The 20,663-nt window shown below is 39.9% G+C and overlaps 2 protein-coding genes and 1 non-coding gene across 8 annotated transcripts in view; all 3 read right to left on the minus strand.

The window, feature by feature from the left end:
* The window catches only part of CYB5B (cytochrome b5 type B), a 37,844-nt gene extending 23,687 nt beyond the window's left edge, over positions 1-14,157 (minus strand). For 3 of the 6 annotated variants that reach the window (XR_014140822.1, XR_014140824.1, XR_014140823.1), the window contains exon 1: positions 13,881-14,156. Coding sequence is in view for 3 of the 6 variants with exons in the window: in XM_031024513.2 (XP_030880373.1) it covers positions 13,881-14,042 (162 nt within the window). In the remaining 3 variants the exon portion in view is untranslated. Of the gene's footprint in view, positions 1-13,880 lie in introns of all 6 variants that reach the window. The other 3 variants (XM_031024513.2, XM_031024512.2, XM_006730066.3) reach the window with 2 other exon arrangements.
* On the minus strand, positions 6,483-6,565 carry LOC115939816 (small nucleolar RNA SNORA17). Its single transcript, XR_004074590.1, has one exon. It is a non-coding gene; the product is annotated as a small nucleolar RNA SNORA17 (small nucleolar RNA).
* Positions 14,158-15,978: 1,821 nt separating the features above from the next.
* Positions 15,979-20,663, minus strand: part of NIP7 (nucleolar pre-rRNA processing protein NIP7) — a 72,740-nt gene continuing 68,055 nt past the window's right edge. The window contains exon 6 of the mRNA XM_081806434.1: positions 15,979-16,205. The gene's annotated coding sequence lies outside the window, so the exon portion shown is untranslated. The remainder of the gene's footprint in view (positions 16,206-20,663) is intronic.

Raw genomic sequence — 20,663 nt, forward strand, 5'->3', positions numbered from 1 at the left:
GGTAAATCAGTTTTATAGAAGTAAAACTGGGGAGGTCAGAATAAGATCTGTGGATGCAATTAATGTCAATATCTGGGTTGTGGTATTGTACTACAGTTGTTTTTTTAAAGACCTTATTTACTTATTTGAGAGAAAGAGTGAGAGCACGCATGCCCATGAGTCAGGAAGTCAGGTAACATTTTACAAAACGTTACCATTGGGGGAAATAGGTAAAAGATACAAGGGATTTATTATTTTCTTACAAGTACATATGAATCTACAATTATTTCAATAAATTTTTCAATTTATTGAAATCAAACTCAATTCCCTAGTATAGACCCAAAAGAAATGTGTATAGATATATGAACTTATATATACACACAAATAATCAGAGCAGCGTTATTTGTTATGACCCTAAACTTGAAAACCCAGTGCCTGGGCCGCCTGGGTGGCGCAGTCCATTAAGTGCTGGAATCTTGATTTCAGCTCAGGTCATGATCTCAGGGTCGTGAGATGGAGCCCCACACGGGGCTCTGCACTCAGCAGGGAGTCTGCTTGAGATTCTTTCTGTCCCTCTCCCTCTGCTCCACTCCCCTGCACGCTCTCTCTCTCTAAAATAAATAAAATCTTAAAACAAAAAAAAGGAAAAAAAAGAAAACCCAACGACCATAAGCAGAGTATGAATAATTATGATATAATCCTACAGTAGAATCTTAATCAATAATGAAAAAGAACAAACCACTGCAATATCCACAACACGAAAGAATATAAATGGTGAACAAAAGACACCAGACATAAAACAATATAAACTGTGACACTCTCGGGGCACCTGGTGGCACAGTCAGTTAAGCGTTTGCCTTTCGCTCAGGTCGTGATCTCAGGGTCCTGGGATTGAGCCCCAAGTCCGGCTCCCTGTTCAGGGGGAGTCTGCCTCTCCCTCTCCCTCTGCCCCTCCCTGCTGCTCATGCTCTCGCTCTGGCTTGCTCTCTAATAAAAAAATAAAATCTTAAAAAACAAAACAAACAAAAAAACTGTGACTCTCTCATTTGTAAAAAGTTCAAAAACAAAACAAATCTACAGGATTAGTCAATAGGTGGGTACCTCCAGGGATGAAGAAGAAAGCAGTGATTAGGAGGAGGCACAAGGAAAGGTTCCAGCATGCTACAAAGTTCTTTTTTCTTTTTTTTGAAGATTTTATTTATTTATTTGAGAGAGAGAGAGGGAGAACACATGAGCGGGGGGGGGGGGGCGGGGCGGGCAGAGGGAGAAGTAGACTCCCTGCTGAGCAGGGAGCCCAACACATGGCTCAAGGGATCATGACCTGAGCTGAAGACAGATACTTAACTGACGGAGCCACCCAGGCGCCCTGGGTGCTGTAAAGTTCTAGACGGTGGTTATCCAAATGTGAGTGATGCCATATGACTAAATTTCAGGGATTTATAATTAACGGGAAAATAATTTCCAAAATATCACATACATAACTACCCTTGTATAATATATATAGTCAAATGATCTTTGACAAGGGATGCCAGGACCACTCACAATAGGGAAACGGCAGTCTCTTCAACAAATAATGTTGGCAAAACTGGATATCCACATACAGAAGAATGAAGATGGACCCTTATCTTGTATCATAAGACAAAAATTAGCTGAAAATGGATTAAAGATCTAAACATAAGACCCAGAACTATAAAACTCGTAGAAGAAAATATAGAAGAAAAGCTTTAGGACATTGGATTTGATAATGCTTTCTTGAATATGACACCAAAAGCATAGGCAAAAAAGTAAAAACTGACAAATGGGAGTACATCAAACTTAAAATTTTTTATGCACCAAAGGACACGATCACCAAATTGAAAAAACCACCTACAGAATGAGAGAAAAGATATGTAAATCATAAGGGGTTAATATCCAGAATATATAAAGAACACCTAAAATTCAACAACGAAAACATCTAATAATGTGATTAGAAAACAGGCAAAGGACTTAAGGAGACATTTCGCTGAAGATGATCTACAGTTGGCCAGCAAGTATATGAAAAGATGCTCAACATCAGTAGTCACTGGGGAAATGCAAATCAAAACCACAATGAGGCCACATGCAGAAGAATGAAACTGGACCATTTCCTTACACCATACACAAAAATAATCTCAAAATGTATGAAAGACCTAAATGTGAGACAGGAATCCATCAAAATCCTAGAGGAGAACACAGGCAGCACCCTCTTTGACCTCGGCTGCAGCAACTTCTTGCTAGACATGTCTCCAAACGCAAGGGAAACAAAAGCAAAAATGAACTATTGGGACTTCATCAAGATAAAAAGCCTCTGCACAGCAAAGCAGTCAACAAAACTAAAAGGCAACGTACAGAATGGGAGAAGATATTTGCAAATGACATATCAGATAAAGGGCAAGTATCCAAGATCTATAAAGAACTTATCAAACTCAACACCCAAAAAACAAATAATCCAGTCAAAAAATGGACAGAAAACACGAACAGACATTTCCCCAAAGAAGACGTACAAATGGCCAACAGGCACATGAAAAAATGCTCAGTTGGGGGGTGGGGTGTCTGCTTCTCCCTCTCCCTCTGCCTGCCACTCCTCCTGCTTGTACTCTGTCAAATTAATAAAATCTTAAAAAAAAAACAAAACACTAAAGTGAGTCTCCTATAGACAGCATCTTGTTGGATCCTCTATTTTTATCCATTCTGTCAACCTCTGTCTTTAGATTTAGGAATTTAATCCATTTAGGGGCTCCTGGATGGCTCAGTTGGTTGAAAGTGTAACTCTTGGTTTTGGCTCAGGTTGTGATTTCAGGGTCCTGAGATGGAGCTCCGCATTGGACTCTGAGCTCAGTTGGGAGTCTGCTTGAGATTTTTTCCCTCCCATACCCTGTGCCCCTCCCCGCCCCGCGGCCCCCGCCCCCCCCCACATGCATGAGCGTGCCCGCTCTTGCTAATAAACAATCATTTTTTAAAAAGGAATTTAATCCATTTATATTTAAAGTAATTACTGATGAGGAGGGACTTAACTCTCTCAAAATTAAAAATCTCTGTATATCAAAGGACATTATTAGACAAGATCGGGCACATTCAGGGTGGAAGGGCGTAGACCAAAGGACATTATCAGGAAAGTGAAATGACAAGCTACAGAAGGGGAGAAAATATTTGTAAATCAAATATCTAATAAAGGACTGATATCCTGAATATATAAAGATCCAACTTAAAAGCAAAAAGACAAACAATTCAACAGAAAAATAGGCAAAGGACTTGATTAATTATTTCTCCAAAGAAGATACACAGAGGACCAGTAAATACATGAACACCATTAGTCATCAGGGAAATGCAAATCAAACCACAATGAGATACCACTTTACACCTGGCTAGGATGACTAGAAGTGAAAAAATAAAAAGTGTTGGAGACAGTGTGGGAAAACTGGAACCCTTATTCACTGCTGGTGGAAATGTAAAATGCTGCTGTGGAAAACAGTCTAGAGTTCCACAAAAAGCACAGAATAGCCGTATGACTGAGCAATTCCACTCCATGGTATATATCCAAATGAACTGACAACAAGCACTCTGATAAATACTTGTACACCAATGATCACTGCAGTATTGTTCACAAATAGCCAAAAGATGGAAACAATCCAACCATTGATGAATGGTTGAATGGACAAACAAAATGCGGTATATATACATATAATGGAATATTATTCAGCCTTAAAAGGAAGGAAATTCTGACATATGCTACAACATAGATGAACCTTGAACACATTATACTAATTGAAACAAATACAAAAGGGCAAATATCGAATTATTCAATTTATATGTGGTACCTAGAATAGACAAATTCATAGAGACAGAAAAATCCAACAGTGATTACCAGGGGCTGGGAGGAGGGGCAATGGAGTTATTGTTTAATGGACAGAGTTTCACTTTGGGATGACGAAAAAGTTCTGGAGATAAATGGTGGTGAGAGTTATACAATGATGTGAATGTACTTAATGCCACTGAACTGTACAATTAAATATGGTTAATCAAATTTATGTTATGCATATTTTACCACAATAAAAATTTTAAAAACCAAAACATTATGTTAAGTGAAAGGAACCAGACACCGAAGGACAAATATTGTATGTTTCCATCTACTTGAGGTACCTAGAATTAAGCAATTCTAGAGAGACAAAGCAGATTAGAAGTTACCAGAGGAAGAGTGATGAAGGGGTAGTTTTTGCCTAGTGGTTACAAGAGTTCTGCTTGAGGTGATGAAAAAGTTTTAGGAACAGTTATCAGTGTTGGTTTGTTGTACAACACTGTGAATGAAATTAATGCTACTAAATTGTACAACTGATTAAATGGCAAATTCTGTTATATATATATTACCACAATAAAAAATAATAAAGCTAGGTATATATACCTGTAATTAATATTAGCCAAAAACTTACTTTTGTCTGAATTAGAGCAAAATAAAACAAATGAGACCATAAGAGTTTCAGGGGTTAACCTGAATAATCTAGGTTGGGGGCCTACACTATTCAAATCTCTTTGAAAACTGTAAATTTCTCCCAATTTTTATTCAGTAAACCTAATATAAGGTAGTGCATATTTCCCACTTTTTCTAGGACTTGCTGTGCTTTTAAATCTCGAATGAATTTACCAAAAATTTATTTTGACTTGGACAGCCTTTGTGTTTTAAGACTAATGGACCTTGTCCCGGCTTTTACTATGTAAGCAGTTACACAATGTTACAAAGAAAATGTCTTAAATAAACGACACTGTAACCAAGATCATAAACTTTCAAAAGGGATGAAACAATGACTGTGATCCATTCATTTCTCTCTCAGTCCGGCAATAATCAAGTGAAATACTTCAAAGATACAAAAGAAATTTTGTAATGTCCCCTGGTGAAAGATTTCAGTCAGTTCATCTGTCCAAAGCATTATGTGGTAGGGAGGAAGCCTTTTGGTTCTTCCTTAAGTTCATTTACTAAGTATTATTGCAAAGAAGACAGAAAACTTATGTTTTAATACGGAAAAGAGAGAGGACAAATTAGTAACGGAAAATAAACTTCCAGATTATTAATACCATGCAAAGGACAGGGGTCAGATGGCAGAAAAGAAGAGAATGCGAAGAATGACAGGGAATAAAAATCTTTTTTTTTTTTAAAGAATTTATTTATTTATTTGACAGAGAGAGACAGCGAAAGAGGGAATACAAGCAAGGGGAGTGGGAGAGGGAGAAGCAGGCCTCCCGCTGAGCAGAGAGCCCGATGCAGGGCTCAATCCCAAGACCCTGGGATCACGACCCAAGCTGAAGGCAGACACCCAGCGACTGAGCCACACAGACACCCGGGAATAAAAATCTTAATGGGAAAACATTACACAAATTCTCTGTGAGTGGAAATCCCATAATGATGTAATAAAAATGTAACAATAGGGATATGCTAGAGACCACTAGGCTTAGAAAATAAAATCTAGAACATTAAGATTTTGCTGCAAAATTAAGCTGGGTGATGAAAAGAAGAAACTCTAGCCAAACAGATGGGCAGAATACCTCATCAAAATGAGATATGGAGATTGAAATTCTGGACAGGACAAAATCCACTTTCTAAAAGACAGTCTGACAAGGCAGAAAAAGATGACAGACCTGAGTGGTGAACAGGAGGAAATGGTGTAGGTCCACAGGTATTCATTCGTGTTTAGATTAGAAAGAGCGGAATAAAGAAGGTGTCATCTAGGAGAGGCTAACTTGATCGCTGCCAGAAAGGCTGTAACCTTGGCAGTCACCATTGCCCAGGGGTCAAATCTCAGGTCTTCAGTTCCAAACATAACTTATCCCCACCAGATTAAATCCCACTGCCATAGATTTTCACAATTCCTTAGGTACCTTCATAGTATTCACTTATGACAACTGCCATTATTTATTTGATGTCTTTGTTCACCTGCTAGACTATAAACTCCATAAGAACAGCAACCGTGGTTGTCTTTTTCATGGCTGTATTCCAGAACACAGCATGCCTGGAACATAGTGAGATCTAAGAGAGCTCACTCTGCCCTCCTTCCCTCCTGTTTGCCCCCCACCTCTCATGCCCACATGCAAAATAAATAAATGAAAGTCAGTTTGTTCATCAGAGCATCTCACCTGGACAGTACTGGAGGTTAAATTTTGCCTCATTTTATTTCTAGCTTTCCCTAGGACTAACCACTTGTAACTACTCAAGGAAAGAAAGTATTCTTGGGGCGGCTCAGTCGGTTAAGCATCTGCCTTCGGCTCAGCTCATGATCCCAGAGCCCTGGGATCGATCCCCACGTCACGTTCCCTGCTCAGCGGGGAGTCTGCTTCTCCCTCTGCCTCCCCCTGCTCACGCCGGTGCGCTCTCTAATAAATAAAATCTTAAAAAAAAAAAGTATTCTTCCTATAGATTTGTTAATTTCACAAGCTAGATGACAATCAAATTACACTTTATTTTCACCAGCCTTAGAGAAATCCAGTAAGAATTGTTATTAGTCAGGCTCTGAAGCTTTTAGGGGTACCATCAGTACCCTGATATCAAACAGAGCCTGTGTTGTCTTTCTTGCATGACAATTACTTGTGCACAGATCTCATTCTCCCTCACAAGTCCAAGACATCTAATTCACCTTTACATGTTCAGAGCATCTGTCACTTAAGCACTCAAAATATGCTCCAGGGAACAAGTAAATTTTATTATTAATAAAAATAACTTCAATCAGTCATTCAATGGCCCCTAACACTGAGCTCTTTATGCCAGGTACCATAAGACTTTATATGCATTATCTATATTAATTGTCCTAACAACTCTGTGGAGTAGGTACAATTATCTCTATTTTATAGATGGGAAAGGGCCTTTACAGAGCTATTTGCCCAAGGTTATACAACTATTAGGTGGTAAAGTGGTAACGTGAACCAGACATTTGGACCCCAAAGCCAGCACCCAGACATTAGAATTGTATTTCATCTAGACAAGGAACCAAATTTTCTTTAAAAAACACTACTAAGTGGGTCCTGTGTGGCTGTCAGTTAAGCAGCCAACTCATGGATTTTGGCTCAGATCCTGATCTCAGGGCGTGGGATTGTGCCCCGCCTCAGGCTCCCGGCAGTCGGCTTGGGATTCTCTCCCTCTGCCCCTCCCCCCATTTGTGAGCACGCTCTCTCTCCCCCTAAGTAAATAAAATATATTTTTATTTTATTTATTTGAGAGAGAGAGAGAGATTGAGAGAACAAGTAGGAGGAAGGGCAAAGAGAGAAGCAGACTCTCTGCAGAGCAGGGAGCCCATCTCTGGACTCGATCCCAGCACTCTGGGATCATTACCTGAGCGGAAGGCAGACACTTAACCGAAAGAACCACCCAGGCACCCAGTATACAAAATCTTAAAAAACAAACAAACAAACAAACAAAATCCCACTATTAAGAAAATGAAAAGGCAAAATACAGACTGGGAGAAAAAAGTCACAATACATATAAGATTGACCCTTAAACAATGTGGGGGTTGGGGTGCCACTGAACCCCATCCTCTACACACAGCTGAAAATCTGTATATAATTTTGGACTCCCCAAATATCTAACTACTATTAGCCTCCTCTTTACCGGAAGCCTTACCAATAAAATAGTCAATTAACACATATTTTGTATGTTATATGTATTATACTGTGTTCTTAGAATAAAGTAAGCTAGAGAACAGAAAATGTTATTAAGAAGATCATGGGGTGCCTGGCTGGCTCAGTTGGCAGAGCATGTGACTCTTGATCTCAGGGTCAGGAGTTCAAGCCCTACGTTGGGCGCGGAGCCTACTTAGAGAAAAAAAAAGAAGATCATAAGGAAGAAAAAATACTATATTGAAAAAAAATCCATGTGTAAATGGACCTGTGCAGTTCAAACCTGTTATTCAAGGGTCAACTATATCTGAAAGGACTTGCATCTAGAATGTATGAAGAATGTTTTCAAGTCAATAAGAAAACAATTCAATTATAAATGGCCAAGATAAAACAGACACTTTACAAAAATCCATACAAATGGCCAGTCATACCATGATGATACTCAGTATCACTAGTCATCAAGGAAAATAAGTTAAAACCATAATTTATATACCAGCATACACCCATTAGAATGGTTAAAAATACAATGACAGATACTGTGTGTCAAGGAGGGTGTGGAGAAACCGGAAAACCATATATTGCTGGTGGGAGTATAAAATGATACAGACACTTTGAGAAAAGGCCTGAGAGTGCTTAAAAAGTTAAAAAAAAAAAAAAAAAAAAAAGGTATGACCCAGAAATCTCACTCCTAGGTATTTAACCAAGAGGAATGAAAACATATGTCCACACACAGATTCGTACATGAACATTCACAGCAGTTTTATTCATAATAGCCAAAAAATGGAAAACAATGTAAATGTCGATCAACAGGTGAACAGATAAATTTCAGTTCAATCATACAATGAAATAAATACATAAAATTAAAATAAGTAAAAGAAAATAAATAAAAAGCAACAGGAACAAACTGCTGATACATCGGAAAAAAACAAAGACAAGTCTCAGATATGTGAAGCCAAAGACACTAGACACAAAAAAGTGATACCGTTGTTCTATAGTGTCAGAAATAGGGCGCTTGGGTAGCTCAGTCGGTTGAGCGTGTGACTCTTGATTTTTGCTCAGGTCATGATCTCAGGGTCGCGGGATCAATCCCCGAGACAGGCTCCCTGCTCATCGAAGAGTCTGCTTGAGATTCTCTCCCTCTCCCTCTACCCCCCGACCCCATGAAATAAATAAATCTTAAAAAGAAAAGGGATGGGTTGTTAGAAGTTAAAAGAAAATTACAGGTAAAGCACGCAGAATAATAAACACCCAGTAAATACTATTTGTACTACTAAAACAAATCAATGAATAGATACTATAATTCAATTAAGGAGTACTATGATGGGGTGCCTGGCTGGCTCAGTCAGAGGAGCCTACAACTCGTGATCTCAAGAGTTGGGAGTTCAAGCTCCGTATTGTGTGATTACTAAAAAAAACAAAATCAAAAACAAAACAAAAGGAATACTACAATTCTATTTCCATATTTATTTGTACACATTTGTATATATTGGTATATACATGAAAGATGTAGAAAGATCCAAACAAATCCTTGGGATAGAGTTTTACTTTCTTCCATCCTGTATCGCTTTTCCCTCCAACCTATTCCCCAACTTCTAGGCCAAAGTAATCTGGTAGAAAAGCAAAGTGCTTTAGTATCACTCCCACCTTAAAAGGCTTCAGTGGTTCTCTAATACATTTAGGATCAAATCCATTCGACCTACCCTGCCTTCCCTGGCCTGGCTCCCACCAAGCTCTCTGGCCATTCTTGACCTTCACTGACTATACCACATCCACAGCTGCTTTCAGTCCCACTGATGGGCCAAACTCTTGCTTGACTCTGCAAATGCCGTCGGAATGCACTTTTCTCTAGTCTTCCTGAAGCTAGTTCCTTCTCCTTAGCTCAAATAAAAGTCATCTCACAGCAGCTTTCCAGATCACTCTTATTAAAGTAGATCTTGATTCAGTCGGTAGAGCATGCGACTCGATCTCAGGGTTGAGATCAAGCCCCAAATTTTTATTAAAAAAAAAAAAAATTAGGGGGGGCGCCTGGGTAGCTCAGATGGTTAAGCGTCTGCCTTTGGCTCAGGTCATGATCCCAGGGTCCTGGGATCGAGCCCCGCATCAGGCTCCCTGCTCAGCGGGGGCCTGCTTCTCCCCCTCCCTCTGCTTCTCCCCCTGCTCATGTTCTCTCTCTCTCTCTGTATCTCTGTCTCAAATGAATAAATTTAAAAAATCTTAAAAAAAACAAAATTGGGGCACCTGGGTGGCTCAGTTGTTAAGCATCTGCCTTCGACTCAGGTCATGATCGCAGCATTCTGGGATCGAGCCCTGCATCGGGCTCCCTGCTCGGCGGGAAGCCTGCTTCTCCCTCTCCCGCTCCCCCTGCTTGTGTTCCCTCTCTCGCTGTCTCTCTCTCTGGAATAAATAAATAAAATCTTAAAAAAAAAAAAATAAATCAAACCCTCATTTTTCTTTCTCTACTCCCGTTTTGTTTCCTTCGCAGAAAGCACCATCATTGATCATTTTTCTGCTTTTGTTTTCTATTTTCTTCCCTCGAAGAGTAGGTTCAAAAGGACAGGATCATGTTTTTATATGCCACCAGGGTCTAGCACCTAACAAATACCTGTTGAATGCTATCCCATTTGTGAGGCAAGCCCTATAGTAATATTCCCACTTATGCCCACAGTCACTAAAAAGTACCTAGAAAACTTTAAAATATCACAATGTGTTCTTTTAAATTATTCTTTTCAGAAATGGTTATTTAAACATAAGATAATGGCTTCCAAACTTCTCTCAACAGTAAGAAAATTACAATAGTAACTGAAACAAAAGTTCACAAAATCATACTTACCCTTGCTAAGGGAGCTGCCCTTTGATATTTTCTAGTCCATGTCGTAAGACAGTATAACCATTTTTATGTGCTTTTTCTAAACTATTAAAGTGGAAAGACAATGATGAATGATGTGTACTGCTGCAAGGTTTTGGTTTTTCATTCATGATTTCAATAAATTAAATCAATACCACTAATTCGAAAATGCAAAATTAACGTTAGGGGAAAGGTAATTCAATTACCTTACCAATTCAAAATTATCACATTCAAACTCTAGAATAACATTATAACCATATTCATTAAAAAAAAAAAGCAACCTACAGACACAGGATTTTCAGATTAGGAACCCCTTTCTAAGGAGGAAACCCAAAGTGATTTCAGATTGTAAAGAGAAGAATGAGAACCGGCGTAGGTCTTCCCATCTCATCTAATAGCAATTCTATTCCTCCTGACCTATAGGCCAAAAACCTTGGTGCCATTTTTTATTTCTCTCACTCCTCAAATCCAATGCATCATTAAATCCTATTGGCTCTACCATCAAAACACATCCAGGGGCGCCTCTTGGTTGGCTGGTTAAGGGATGAACTCTTGGTTTCAGCTCAGGGCATGATTTCAGGGTTGCAAGTTCAAATCCCACATTGTGCTCTGCTTAAGACTCTCTTGCCCTCTCCCCCTGCCATCCCCTCTCTCCCCCACCGCCAAAATAAATAAATCTTGGAAAAAAAACCACACATCCAAAATCTGATACTTCTCACCACCTCTCACTGCCACCAGCCTGGTCCAAGCCACCACCACCTCTTGCCCAAATTACTACAACAGCCTCCTATAAACTAGGCTCCTCAATTCTTCCTTTGCCGTCCTCCAGTCTCTTTTAAACCATGCAGAGAGTGATACTATTAAATCATTAAGTCACATCATGACACTCCCCTGCTCCAGCGTGGGTTCCTAGCCTACACAAAGTCAAAACCCTTCCTAAAGCCTGCAGAATTATACTTGATCTACCCTCACCTAACCATGCTCACCTCATCTACTACCATCCGGCCACTATGGCCTCCCTCACTTGGCCTCAAACAACACCAGACAAACTCCCACCTCAAGGCCTTCAAACTTGCTCCCTCTGACAGGAATGCTCTTCCTGCAGATATCCACATGGCTAGCATCTTTAACTTCCTTCTGGCCTTTACTCTAGTCATGTTCTTAATAAAACCAACTCTGGCCATCATACCTAAAATTTCAACCCCTTACCCTTACACCCTCATCCCATATACGTCTACAGTCCTCTTCGCTGCTTTGTTTTTCTTCTTAGAACCTACCACTACCTAACATAGCATATATTACAGCTATTCACTCAGCTTACTGTCCACTCCCCATAGATTAATCTCCATGAAGGCATAAATACAGCATATCCACTGCTGTATCCTAAGCACCTAGAACAGTATGTGACACATAATAGACACTTGATAAATATTTGAATGAGCAAGTGAATGAATGAACAGGCTTGGAATGAACAAGAAAATAGGAACTGAGATGACAGAACACATTAAGTAAGAAGAGCTTAGGTAAAGAGCTGCAGGTAAAGAGCTGTGGCTCAAGCTTCATGGGCAGCTCTGGCATACCTGTGATGTCTCTGGCTCTACCAACATGTGTGAACCAGGTTAGCAACCACTACTCAAGATTGAATGAAGGTCCACTACAGGCACTGAGTGTTCCTTCCAAGTTCATTATGTATTCTAAATCAATCAAGTAGAAATTTGGGGGAAATGAAACCACAAACGAAAAACATTATTACCTACCATTACGAACTATGCTTTAACAGGCTACAATCCACAACTTTAACTTACAATGAGGTACATATGCACCAAAGGACTAAGCTAAGGCTAGAATTCTGAAGTAATGCTATGTACACAAGAGAAATCAAGGGATCTACCTAAACCAGATTCTGCCACTCATCAACCATACAACCAAAATCTCTGTAAACCTGTTTCTCATCCTGTTAACATAGGGATCACTACATCCAAATCAGATGTACCCTCAACTAGTAATTCAAGGATGAAATAATGGGAAAGTATTTTTAAAGTACCTTTTAAAAGCATAAAAGGCCATACCCCATTCAAATACAAGTTACTAAATTCTAAGATGTTAACTTACTGGCCATTAGGAAGATTTATTAAAAACATTGTCCTTGGGGTGCCTTGGTGGCTCAGTTGTTAAGCGTCTGCCTTTGGCTCAGGTCATGATCCCAGGGTCCTGGGATGGAGCCCTGCATCAGGCTCCCTGCTCAGCTGGAAGCCTGCTTCTCCCTCTCCCACTCCTCCTGCTTGTGTTCCCTCTCTCGATGTCTCTCTCTCTGTCAGATAAATAAAATCTTAAAAAAAAAAAAATGTCCTTTTGGGAACCTTTACATTTCGAAGCATTTTATAGATTGATGAATCAGAATGTAGAAAAAGTATTTTACTAGTATATTTGATTCACAGAAAGAACAGAAATTTTTTTTTCAGTTACAACAAGGTTATATTGTGCAGGAATTTCCAAGGAATTCACCACAAGATTTCATTACTCAAAATGATACACAAATAAAAAATATATATGTTAATATGTGTATATACATAAATACCTCAAAGCCTCAGGGACTGGGGTGGGTGGACTGTCAAGGAGCAAGAGGGAAGTTTTTAGGGTGATGGAAATGCTCTGTCTTAATTGGGAGTGTGATTACATGGATGAACACATTTGTCAAAACTCATCAACTGTACATTTTAAATGGGCACAATTTTTGTATGTAAAGTACACCTCAATACGTTTGTTTAGACAAAAGTCTATCCTGTTTCCTTAAATTAAAAAAAAAAAAAAAATCACTCGGTTGCACCACGGCCTCAAGAACTTGCATAATGAGATCTAATGCAACAGGTTTGAAGATTTAACAAGGAAGATGAGTCAATGACCTGAAAAGTTAACTCATGACCTTCTGGGCTCAAGTTCAACTCAAATTAATAGAAAATAAAGGCAGCATAATCAGGGGGTAAAAAAAAATCTCAGTTTCTTCTCAAGAAAACCAGAAATGAATTACTTCAGAGAGCGCGGTGGAAAGAGCACAGATTCAGAGCCCTTCAAACCTAGATTGGAAGGGTTATAGGCTGTTAAGCGTGTGACCTTGAGAATCCTCAGTCCCTGAGGCTCAGTTTCCCTTTCTGTAAAATGGGGATAATGATGGCTTAAGAGTTTGGCCTAGCGTACAGTTAAGTACCCAATATATGAAATGCAATTCATGACATTATTGAAGACTCCGGAATTTAGTGCTGGTTAGAAATGCATGCAGAACAGGCCCCTCAGTTTCCGTCTAGGGGAGTTGTGGTTCCTTTCGTACGCCTTATCGCCCTCAACCAGGCTTCATTTCCCTCTTACACACACCCTGCAACTTTTCCGGTCCGGACCACCCCTCACCCGTGCAGCTCGCAGGGGCCGCCCACCTCCCGGGCCCCACCTCGTTAAGGAAACGGGTAATATCGTAGACTCGCCCGTGCATCACCAGCCATATCTCTTTCATGGAGTTGCGCTTCGCCACCTCCTCCAATCGATAATATGTGACGGAGGTCTCGGCCCCTTGCCCTTTCCCATCGCTGTCGCTTGCTTCCACAGTCGCCATTGGACCTGAAATAGCTCTTCTCTACCACTATCCCGGCTTCCGAGGTTAACTTCCTCGAGGTAGACCTTGTGCTCAGCCCTCCCCGGCTTCCGTAACTAAGGCCCCTACGGCCGTCGGAGGGATCCTGGCAACAGCCAATCACGCTCCCGAATAGTTCCTGGTTCGTTTTTCTTCTCACCAATGAAACAACGGATTCAGTTTCAAGTCCCGCCCACCTCTCGCCCGATCCTTGGAGCGTAGGCCTGGTTCGAGGTCCAACTAACCAATCAGGATCGTCTATCCCTCCAATCTCGCCAACCAGGTACGGTGATTTTGGAAAGACGCCTAATGGAGACGTGTTGACAGGTGTTACGCAAGAGAGGTTTCCCCTTCACTCAGTGAAGCGACCTGCGGAGTCCTGGAAGATGGGGCCGAGTCTCTTTTTTCCCGTTTCCCTTCCCTTCGCCATGACCTCTCCACGCGAAGCTTCTTTTCCCCCACCTCCTGTGCGGCCTGTATTCCAGCCCGGGTTTACATCTTTTTTTGCAACCTTCGGGCTGTGACGGGACGAATCACGACTGCCTCATTTTCCTCACCAGTAAAATGGGCGAGATAACTTTGGTCTATTAAATGAGAGAGTATCTGCACAGCGCTTGGCACATAGTAATCAAGGCACGAACGACAGCGGTGCTAAAAAAAAAAGCGGGGGCGGGGCGGTGCCGTAATTCGCCTAAGGCCATGGACAGGTACTATCTCAAGTCTCTGCCACTACTGAGAATCTGATTTTGTTACACGTCAATTATATCTTGAAGTTGGGAAAGGGGAATCTGATTTTTAAATTTGGTGATCAGAACATAGTATGCTATTTTCGTTTCTATGTGTTCTAAAATAAAATTCACCTCAACTATTCCCAGCTAGAGATCCCAGCATTTTGGAATTCCAAGCTTGGCTGATGTGCAGTGTTGTAAGCTCCTCATTTTTAACTGCCATTACAACTGACAGATTGACATGTAATGTCCTTTTCATCCTGTCACTCTCCCAGACTCTCCACAATCCATCCCCAACCCCTTTTACTAATATTTTCCACCATTCCTTTTATAAGACTTGTGTACCAGCCACTGACTCCTAAACCTGCTGGTAATAAAACCACTTCTGCGATCATACCAGGTGCACCGACCCTCTTCGTTCCAGTGCCTACTCATTTTCAAGCTCCTCCTGAAATTCTTTTTCACAAACTCCCCTGACATTCCAGCCTCCAGTGGTCCCATCTCCTACAGCACCAAAGCATATTACTATTTCAGGAAACCCCCTGTATCTGTAAATCTTAACTTCCCATATCTTACCTCCCAAATGAGACTGAAATTATGAGAGAAATTCCATATGATTCTTAGGATATTCCACAAACTAGATTCAAATACTTATGTTCATTTACTGAACATTTACTGTGTCACAAGTACTGTGATAGGCTCTGTGATTGAAAAGTAACATAAAAAATAGGCGTTCTGAGGGCACCTCAGTCGGTTAAGAATCTGCCTTCAGCTCAGGTCATGATCCCAGGGTCCCTGCTCAGTGGGGACCCTGCTTCCCCCTCTCCTGCCCCTCCCCCTGCTTGTGCTCTCTCTCTCTCAAATAAATAAAATCTTAAAAAAAAAAAAAAAGCCTTCTCAAAAACATTTACATATATATATGAATTTAAATTCTAGAAATAGAGATTTGTTCCAAATGTAATGGGACACAGCTCTGAACACATATTTGTTAAATGAATAATTCACACTTAACCCCAGTGTGCATGTGTCATCTGAGGAGGCTGTTTTAAAAATACAGATTCTGGGGTGCCTGGGGGGCTCCGTCAGTTAAGTGGCTGCCTTTGGCTCAGGTCATGATCCCAGGGTCCTGGGTGGGGGGCGGGGGGGAGTGCTTCTCTCTCTCCCTCTGCCCCTCCCTACTGCCTGTGCTCTCTCTCTCTCAAATAAATAAATAAAAATCTTTAAAAATACAGATTCCTTCCTGTCCAAACAGGGGAGTCTCCTCCTCACCTTGAATCCTGGCTTGCCTTATTAGTTACTCTGACCAATTAATTGTGGCAGAAGTGATGTTGTGCAAGTTATGAAGTTCAGACTTCAAGAGGCCTTGAAGTTTCCATCTTCACCACGTAGGAACACTACCCCGACAGAGATCAAGATGCTGTGAAGAAGCCTGGGATTAAAGATCAGCCATTTAAACTCTCAGCTGAGCCCACCCCTTCATCAACTTGTCAGCTGAGTGTGAACACTGAGTGAGCCCACGCTTACTCAGCAGAACTGCCCAGTCAACACACAGAATTGTGAGAAATAATAAAACATTGTTTTAACACAGTTAAAAAAAAAAAATGCAGATTCCCAGCCCCACCTCCAGAGGTTTAGGCCCAGTGGGTCTGGATATAAAACCAGAAACGAACATTTTTAGCATGTATTTGTGATGACAGATGCAAGTGATTTGTGGATAACTTTGGGAAACCCTGAACTTTTTCTGAAGCATATATGTCTTTATCTCTCATACAATAAATTAGTAAAATTACACAGCATTTCCTTTACTATTTCCACCTTTAAGAAACTGAGTCCAATAGTGTTTTTAAAAACCCTAAGATGGTAGTATAGGAGAACTCAACAAAGGGAAGGGTTAGAGAAATATATTTGGAGTACCATAATACCAAAAGCAGGTTTTCTGAGACTGGGAAGAGAAAAGTGGTTTGGGATTCCTCCAGTAAGAGTAACAGGAAACCCACAAGTTTCCTGAAAGGGACGGAGGGAGGGGAGTGGTAGAGGTAAGAGGACATCAGAGGGGAAGGGCTACATAATGTAGGCAGGGAGATCAGACCTTCTGTGCCAGGGCTCCCACCTAGCAGACTACTTGAGACCCAGTGCAGAGGCTGTCAGCTCTACAAAAGATCTTTTGGGAAGTGAGCAATGTGGCCTGAAGGCTAGAGGGCCCTTACCGAATGTTTTGAACTATGTAAAACCCCTGGGAAGGAGGGGAACTGCTCCCATAAATGACTAAGACTGAATTTGTCATCATCCTGGCAAGTGGAATTAGGATCACATTAAAGTGTTTTTTAAATTAATATTTAAATTCCTTTTTGAGAATTTCAAACAGATACATTGAAAGAATAATACAATGAACTCCCATATACTTTTAACTTAGATTTACTGTGAATGTCTTTTCATATTTGATTTCTTCCATATATATTTATTAGTGCTGTTGTTGTGAATAATGTTAGACCATTTCAGAACAAGTGGTAGACATCATGACCCCATACCTCCAAATAATTATGTATCTCCTAAGAATGAGAACAGACTCTTACATAACCCCAGTATAATTTTTAAATTCAAGGAATTTAACATTCATACAAATCCAGGATCATGCATTGCATTTACTTATGTCTCCTTAGTCTCCTTGAATCAGGTACATTTTTCAGTCTTCATTCTACTTTTAAGACTTTACATTGTTTAGGGGCGCCTGGGTGGCTCAATCAGTTAAACATCTGCCTTCGGCTCGGGTCATGATCTCAGGGTCCTGGGATCGAGCCCCATATCGGGCTCCCTGCTTGGTGGGAAGCCTGCTTCTCCCTCTCCTCCCTGCTCCTGCTCTCTTGCTATCTCTGTCTCTCTCCCAAATAAATAAATAAAATCTTAAAAAAAAAAAGAAGACATTTATATTGTTTAAAAGCATGACCTCAGATTGAATTTTTTTAAAAGATTTTATTTATTTATTTGACAGAGGGAGAGAAAGAGAGCGAGAGGGAAAGAGAGAGAGAGCACAAGCAGGGGGAACGGCAGGCAGGAGGGAGAGGGAGAAGCAGACTCCCCGCTAAGCAAGGAGCCCAATGTGGGGCTCGATCCCAGGACCCTGGGATCATGACCTAAACCAAAGGCAGATGCTTAACCGACTGAGCCACCCAGGTGCCCCCTCAGATTGAATTTGATTCAGAAAAAGATTGTAGCCTAAATGTACTGATAATTAAATTCATATTCACAATTACTATGCGTTAGCCAGAAAGTCTAGCTTGGAATCCCCATCCCTGCCACTCACAAGCTTGGTTAATATTAGGTAGCTTTCTTGATCTCTTTTTTTTCCAAGTGGATACCCAATTGGACCAACACCATTTGATGAAAACATAATTCCCCAATGAATTATATTCATGTCTTTCTTGAAAATGAATTACCCATATCAATGTGGGTCTTTCTCTGAACTTTCTATTCCGTTCCAGTGATTTGTCTGTTCTAAGGCCAGTACCACACTGTCTTGATTACTATAGTTTTGTAGTAAGGCTTAAAGTCAGGTAATGTAAATCCTTCAGCTTTGCTCTTATTTTTCAAAATTGTTTCTGCTATTTTAGATCTTTTGTATTTCCAAATAAATTTTAAAATTATCTTGTTGAACCAAGTAACCAAAGTTAACATCAGTGATAAATCATATTGGTAGCATGGTATGTGATGGGGAGAGCACTTCATCACTATGTAGTCTTCCCAAAAACCCATAATCCCAGTGGAAGCATGAGAAAAACATTAGGCAAACCCAAACTGAGAGGCATTCTACAAAATGCCTGACCAATATTCCTCAAAACTGTCAAACTTATTAAAAACAAAATTAGGAAACAGTTAGAAACTGTCACAGACCCAAGTGGACTAAAGACGTAAGACAACTAAATGCAAAGAAATATCCTGGACTGGATCCTACAACAACAACAAAAAAGGGACATTAGGGAAAAAACAGTGAAATCCAGATAAAGTAATGGTAAGGTGCCAGTGTTGATTTCTTAGTTTTGACAAAGGTACTACAGTAAATATAAGATGTTAATGTTATGGGAAGCTGGGTGAGGGGTATATAAGAACTCTCTGTACTATTTTTGCAACTTTTCTGTAAATCTAAAATTATCCCAGAATAAAAAAGGTAATTTTAAAATCAGCCAGTTAATTTCTAAAAAAGAGCTTATAGATTAATTTATAGAGAATAAACATCTTAACAACCTTGACTCTCATAATCCACAAATATGGTATACTGCTCATTTATTTGAATCTTATTTTAATTTGTAGTTTTCAGCATAAAGGTCCTTCGCATTTTTGTTAAGTTTATTACTAAATATTTTATGATTTTTATGCTATTATAAATGGAGTTATTTCAGTTTTCACTTGTTTGCAGCTATAATAGAGAAATATAATGGATTTTGTACATTGACTTAAGTATCCTATGACCTTGCTAAATTCACTTAGAGTTCTAGTGGTTGTTTTGTATATTTCTTAGAATAACCTATATAGCAATCATGTCATCTGCTAATAGAGACAATTTACTTCCTCCTTTCCAATCTGTGTGCTTTTTCTTTTTTTCTTGCCTTACTTCACTGGCTGGGACTTCTAGTACAACATTAAATAAAAACAGTGAAATGAGCATCCTTGCCTTGTTTCCAAACTTAGGAGGAAAGCATTCAGGTTTTCATGATTAAATATGATGTTGTCAGGACGCTTGGGTGGCTCAGTCGGGTAAGCATCTGCCTTCGGCTGGGGTCATGATCCCAGGATCCTGGGATCGAGTTCTGCATCGGGCTCCTTGCTCAGCAGGGAGCCTGCTTCTCCCTCTGCCTGCTGCTCCCCCTGCTTGTGCTCTCTCTCGCTGACAAATAAGTAAATAAAATATTTAATGAATACATAAAGAAATAAATAAATAAGATGTTGTCTGTAGATTTTTCAGCTGATGCCCTTCATCAGATACAAGGCAGAATTCCCCCATATTCCTAGTTTCCTTTTTTTAATCATAAAAGGATACTGAATCCTGTCAAATATTTTTTCTGTATCCTTTGAGATGACCATTTGATTTTTTTTTCCTTTATTATGTTAAGATGGTGAATTATTTTGAATGGTTTTCAAAAACTTAACCATCTTTGCATTCCTGGAATCAACTCCAGTTGGTTATGATGTAGCCTTTTTTATATATTGTTGGATTTAATTTGCTAGTGTTTTTTAAAGATCTTTGCATCTATATTCATGAGGAATATTGGCTGTAATTGTCTATTCTTGAATGCCTTTGATAGTTTTTTCCAAGCTTTTTGATAAATATTTACTGAGTAACTACAGCTAAGTACTGTGTCAACATGAGTATTAAACAAAACTCAGCACAGTGCCTGCCACAGACAGTCCTCAGTAAATGCTGGATATTTTGGAGTTATTACTTCTAGATGCTATAAATGAGACCCACCTCCTAAAGAAACTTACTAAGAGGAAGATGGCACCTACCATATAAAACTTTTTAATTTTTTTAGGTAGTCTCCATGCCCAATGTGAGGTTTGAACTCATAACCCTGAGATCAAGAGTTGCATGTTCTACCGACTGAGCCAGCCAGGCATCCCACCATATAAAACATTTTTTACATTAACATTTTACTTTTGCTGTTTTTATGTATTAGAAAATCTCCCCCCGAGCTGTCCAGGAGCATGCTCTGAAATTTGTCTCAGCTACAGTGGGATCAGCGTGTGAGAATCTGCTCCAGGGAAGTCGTTATTTACCTTGCAACCTCACTCTACTGTTTTTGTATAAGTAGTGGAATTGGAACAGGAAACAGTCAAGGAAAACACTGTGCATGCTCCATGAGAATAGAGTAAGAAATAAGGA

This window comes from Leptonychotes weddellii, chromosome 16 (genome assembly GCF_054177405.1).
Source record: "Leptonychotes weddellii isolate Sample4059 chromosome 16, ASM5417740v2, whole genome shotgun sequence".
Lineage (NCBI taxonomy): Eukaryota > Metazoa > Chordata > Mammalia > Carnivora > Phocidae > Leptonychotes > Leptonychotes weddellii.